The sequence below is a fragment of the Schistocerca nitens genome, chromosome 12 (genome assembly GCF_023898315.1).
Source record: "Schistocerca nitens isolate TAMUIC-IGC-003100 chromosome 12, iqSchNite1.1, whole genome shotgun sequence".
In the NCBI taxonomy this organism is placed as follows: domain Eukaryota; kingdom Metazoa; phylum Arthropoda; class Insecta; order Orthoptera; family Acrididae; genus Schistocerca; species Schistocerca nitens.
Genome location: NC_064625.1, coordinates 111,890,339 through 111,896,338, shown reverse-complemented (window position 1 = coordinate 111,896,338; position 6,000 = coordinate 111,890,339). Strand labels below are relative to the sequence as shown.

General features: G+C 37.5%; 1 protein-coding gene across 1 annotated transcript in view; it reads left to right on the top strand.

Moving 5' to 3' along the window:
* Positions 1–2,590: 2,590 nt before the first annotated feature.
* The window catches only part of LOC126215072 (proliferation-associated protein 2G4), a 67,847-nt gene continuing 64,437 nt past the window's right edge, over positions 2,591–6,000 (top strand). The window contains exons 1-5 of the mRNA XM_049941720.1: positions 2,591–2,641; positions 2,900–2,999; positions 3,526–3,654; positions 3,758–3,863; positions 4,366–4,528. Of these exons, the coding sequence (XP_049797677.1) occupies positions 2,606–2,641; positions 2,900–2,999; positions 3,526–3,654; positions 3,758–3,863; positions 4,366–4,528 (534 nt within the window). The 5' untranslated portion in view covers positions 2,591–2,605. The remainder of the gene's footprint in view (positions 2,642–2,899; positions 3,000–3,525; positions 3,655–3,757; positions 3,864–4,365; positions 4,529–6,000) is intronic.

Sequence of the window (6,000 nt, the reverse complement as noted above, 5' to 3'; positions counted from 1 at the left end):
AGTAAAAGAAGACCTAAAATAAGCAGGAATCAATAACGTAGAAAACAGGCAAAATATGGACAGAGTGAAGCAAATAGGAACGTAGCCAGGATTAAGAGGTTTTGGGAAAAGAATATGGAGAAAGAAACGATAAGAAAATGAATGACCAAGTAATGCTCAAGTTAGCCCCTGTCCTGCAGACGAATATATATATATATATAGTTTGTCACAAGAGGTGCTGCGGCTGCGTTCCTTTCAGAGATATACTTTAGTTTTCTCGAAGGCACCGATAGATGTCGCTGTTGTCGAAGTAGTGCTGTGACTGCAGCAGCTACTGCAATAGGAGAATTAAAGCAGCTTTTTATACTTTCTGTTGGTTTATTCATTGCAAATTAGGAAACTATTTCTGTCTATGCTTTTTACATCCTGCCCACTTTATACACATTATTTACATAGCAGTATGCAGTATATAAAGTACTTAAGAGGCCCCCCCAAAACTACATAAGTGTGCTGATGTGTAAAGAATGTTATAATTTGTGCAAAAAATTACAACTATTGCTGTGTTTTCTTTCTTTGAAAGCGAAAACCTGTCTACTACATACTAGTTATTTTTATAGTGGCACTATTACAAAAAGTACATAAACAGAAGACCCCACGCCGTTAAATAAATGTGGAAGTTCTGTGAAGTATGTTCTAATTTCCGCAATAAATTACAATTCACTGTCAGGAAAGTAAACTCCTTCCTTTACTCTTGAAAGTAACTGAAACACCAGCTGAAATCCTGGACCAGTACCAGGAATATACTTCGTCTGTATGTCTTAATATGAAGATGTTCTTGTTTGGGTAAGAAATCTCATGAAAAACTATCATAGCTGGTAGACTTTGCTTTATACTTTATAGGCAGCTGACAGTCACCCACCTTTTAATTCTTTCACATCTGTATCAGTCCTTATTTTTTTTTTTGTCCTGACGATGAGTGGTAGTTCGTTTTTACGAGATAACCAATATGTTTTGAAGATTCAGTCCTATTTTCGTGTTTGATGCTTAATTTGTAAATTATTGGCAATGGCAAGTCCCAGAATCTCTAGAAACTGTGATGGTAAATAATAAAATTTTTCAAGATGGCAGGACTCCAACTAAAACTAGAACATGTGTAAGTGTAGGTCTCTTTCCATCTATACGACCGTGAACAATTATATTTTTATGCGTTAACTGTGCCTTATGCGTCTCCTGAAATCTATAAACGCCTGTCACTCATTATCTGACAATTAATATCAATATATTGTACCCCTTTTCGAGAGATCCTCAATCTGCTAGTGTTTTAGAACAGCATTTAGTTATTGGACATAAGTTATAATGTTGTTATAATATAAAGCACACCAAATACGAGACTGACGAAATCTGATATAGCCTCAACCAGGTTCTTCAGCCAAAGTATATCTTTGACAGTGTGTTTAACAATATTTGTCCTCTTTTTTTCGGAGTTAATTCGTAGGAGAACAAAAATAGGAATTGCTTATTTGACCATCGTTGAGCGTTGCTACGACCTTGAATAATTTATCACTTTATACATGAAATGTGCTGCTTGCTTCAAATCAAATAAGATTCTAGTTTAAGTAATCACTTTAACCTCCAAATCAGCTTGAAAATCACGTTCAAGTTTCAAGGTAATTGCTGTTAGTAGCAATGTATCACCTCCTTTGTCACCTACAACTTCCAACGAAAACATTTTCCCCGTATCTCATCTATGTCACACCTTTGTGAAATGACGACCTCTACACAAAGAAATTTCTCTACTGGTGAATGAATAAATAAATAAATCACAAACGGTATTGTAAGGTTACATTTTGGATCCTTCGTTGTTTCTTAAACGCACAAATACTGAGCCAAACACACACACACACACACACTTTTGTCTGCTAAAGTGAATGATATTTTCTCATAGTATGATGATGTCTTAAAAATTGTTTATAAAGGATACGTTTTAGTCAAATTTTCTCATGAATAGATACGTTATAAAGGAGTATGGTTTCTCTATTTGCATCACAACTTTACATCGTCTATACACAATGGACTGCAATGTCACAGAGCAAAGAGATAGTCCCTATCTCTCTTTCACAGAGAATTAATTTAAATTATACAGCAGTAAATATAATATTTTGAAAATAAGTAGTTTTTTGTGCCTTAACGTAATACACTATAATGAGGCTTGCATCTCAATTTGCGCTGTGTCGGTAAAATTAATAGATAACTTATTGTAAGTGAAAAGGAGAGGGATACGTTTTTCATAGGCCGTCCCGACCGGTAAGCAGCTGATGTGGTTACAGTTGAGCGGACAATTTTTTTTTTAATGGAAGTTAGTGTGTGGTTAAATGATTCATTACATATCTTCATAAGTTCCTTGTACGTTCGTTACGTTCTCACTGCAAAACCAATCTGAAGTGTGATTTCCGTTTAAGCGACTGTATTACCTCCATGCATTTGTGTGTACGGATCGCCAGTATTTTGTCTTGGTTTCTGGTAATTGAATAACTTACTCTCGAGAAAGAGAGCAAAGTGTGACTTCATACCAAATTTTTTTGACGCTTCCCTACAGAAGACAACAGTGTTGCTCTGTGAAACGAAAATGCGTCCCAAACAGCTTTCAGATGCTCCTTTTATTGTAAGTAACCTCTTATAAACAAAACTTAAAATTATTGTAGCCGTATGCATCAACAGATTATTTTGTACCTAAACTTACGAGCCAAGCTTGCAGTGTTAACGCTGGTGTTTACGTGCGAGTTGAACACTGATAAAATTAATTTCGTTCCAGCCATCGTGGCAGATAGATGTAAACAAACTTATATCTCTAATTTGGATTGTCTTTGTTTTTCGTTTCATTTACATCGACTTCCCGCTTCTGCGTCACGTGACCTTATAGTACGAAGAAGACATGGCCGACAAAGAAGATGTCGCGGAAAAGACTATCGCGGAGGATTTGGTTGTCACCAAATATAAAATGGCTGGTGACATCGTTAACAGTGAGTACATTTGTGTGAACGATGGAAAATTGCGTCACTGTGAATTTGGAATGTTTATAGTGTCCTTTGTGGGTATAGTCTGAAGAAGAAAACGTCGGCCCATATGGGATGCTTGCGTTTGGCTGCTTGCTGCCATGTGGGCAGAGCTTATTTAATAGCTAGTGTGAGTTTAACGAGGATGAACCTTGTCCGGTTTGGTCTTTCTTCTCTTTCACTGTGATGGCTTTACGTACATTCGTCGATATGTGGATGTTTTGTTACATAAACAGCACATGTAACGCTTGGTCACCCATTACACCGCTACAGAATTCAGCTCAGTTAAATGTCTTGTGCAGTCGGTAGTGGCTAGAGAATGAAGCTTCAATTAGTTGTAAAGGATTTTCAACCAGACACAAGACATTTACTTAGAATTCGCATGTACTGGGTAACTTAAGAGTGCGTTATTGTTTTAGAAGTAATTTCCGACACCATTGATTTCTCTGCTCGCAATATTTGTGTGATTGGCATGTATTTCGATCTTTTGTAGGGGTCCTGAGGCAAGTTATCGATAGATGTGTTGCTGGTGCGTCAGTCAGAGAAATATGCGAGCTTGGGGACACGCTTATTTTGGATGAAACAAGCAAAGTTTTCAAGAAAGAAAAGGAACTTAAGAAAGGTAGTGTTTAGTTTATGATGTCGTCTAAACACAGTTTGCGTGATGTGGAGTATAAGATGGAATTTCAGCTTGACAGTATAAATTATACTTTCTCTCTTTCCAGGAATAGCATTCCCCACAAGTGTGTCTGTGAATAACTGCATTTGCCATTTTTCCCCCTCTCACGGTGAACCTGATGTTGAACTGAAGAATGACGACATGGTTAAAGTGTGAGTTACTTGTTTATTCTTAATATATGTAAGTGCTCTGAGGAAAATTATTTTCTATACTGCCACATTTTTAATGTATTGTATCTCTGTGAAGGATTCAGTCACAATGTTGTTTAATTTAACTGCAGTTTGCATATAAAAGTTCAAATAGGCTAATACTGTTGCAAGTCTTAATGTTGACACTAATTGTAGGTAAAATGTAACAATGAGGCAAGTGTATTTGAATCTTCTGTTTTGCAGAGGAGAACATAGCATTTAAATGTCACTCTGACTAAATTAGGTGCAGGTGGTTTTATAGAATTCATCTGATACTCATACACATTAAAAAAAATAATAATTAAAATTTAGTTGAGAACTTTAAAGGTTTTGTTTTTTCCCGTGTGTGTGTGTGTGTGTGTGTGTGTGTGTGTGTGTGTGTGGGGTATATTAAATGACTGAAAACTATTTTCATTTAAGTTCGATTCTTATTTTTATATACTGATTTTGTAATTTTATCTCACAGTGATCTGGGTGCCCATGTTGACGGCTTTATTGCCGTTGTTGCCCACACGGTAGTAGTTGGTGCGAATCGCAATAATAAGGTGAAAGGTCGCAAAGCAGATGTAGTATTGGCAGCTCATTATGCATCACAGGCAGCTCTGAGGCTTTTGAAACCAGGAAATGAGGTAATTTTTAAAAATCTGTGTGTGTGCCTTGTTTAAGTTTACTGTTTTAAAGCATATCTTGTCAGCCAAAGTTATATAAGCCTGAAAGTTATTTCTAGAGATACTAGACATGCTGATCTTGATCTTGGATAAAGAGGAACGTTTGATACTGGCCCTTGGCTTTGACCAGTGATGTACAAAATGTGTGTGAAGCTTATTGAGGAACATGGCAACTACACCTTTATATCAGGGGTGATTTTTTCCTAACAGGTTAAGCTATAACAACCATGTTTTTTACTTTCACGTTCAGTGACTTTGCCAACCCTCAACCAGACTGTTGTGTGCTAACCTAACCTAGACCTTGGGCTAAGCTATAGATCAGTCTGTCATCCCAACTATGCTTTTTTACTTTCACTTAGTTTGGATTTGGTGTCGTAGCAGCCATTGATGTCACTGGTCAAAATAGACGACTATCATCAAATATTTCTCAGTCTCTCAAGTGTATTTTTGTGTATTTTCCTTGTTGCTGAATGTAATTGATGATTTCTGTAACACGAGAGATGTAAAATCTTAATGTTACTGTTATTTGGGTGTTTTTAAGAAGCTATACTGGGAAATACAAAGGCGTCAGATTCCACTCGTCTTCTTTGACCCATGATGTCACAAATAAGGCGGAAACGACCATCCACTTTAACTCCAATATGTGGCTTATGATGTCATTACGTAAACATGACAACAAACACGAAAATATATCAAACCCCCCCCCCCTCACACACACACACACACACACACACACACACACATCTCTTCCACAAAAAAAACCTAATCAAACTAACGGGACAAACATGGGAAATGTGGTGTTTTTGGGAACAAACTAAATATAAAAATATAAACAAATTTAGATGCACAGCACCATACCAAATCACACAAAACTACAGAAAAACAGACACTGCAAAACTCTCCAAATTCGACTAAACACAATATCCTCTGGAAACGGACACTTCCATTGTCTTATGTAGCTCAACAGCAGCTCCCAATATCAGAACACCCAAAGCCACAACCACTCATTGGAATCGAACACTTCCGTTGACCTATATAGGTCAACAACAGATCCCGATACCTGAACACCCACAGCCACACACACACACACACACACACACACACACACACACACTTCGGAATCGAACACTTCCCTTCACGTACATACGTCAACAGCAGCTGCCGATACCAGAACACCTACAATGATGACCACACCTTTGACTTGAACAGTTCCCTTCACCTACATACATCAACAGTGGCTCCTCAAACCAAAACACCCACAACTACAGCTACACCTTGGAATCGAACAGTTACCTTCACCCACGTAGGTCAACAGCGGCTCCCAGTACGAAAACACCCACAGATACGACCACACTTGGAATCGAAAACTTCCCTTCAACTACATACCTACAAACCGATACACAATACCAAATCACCAATACCACAAACCACAC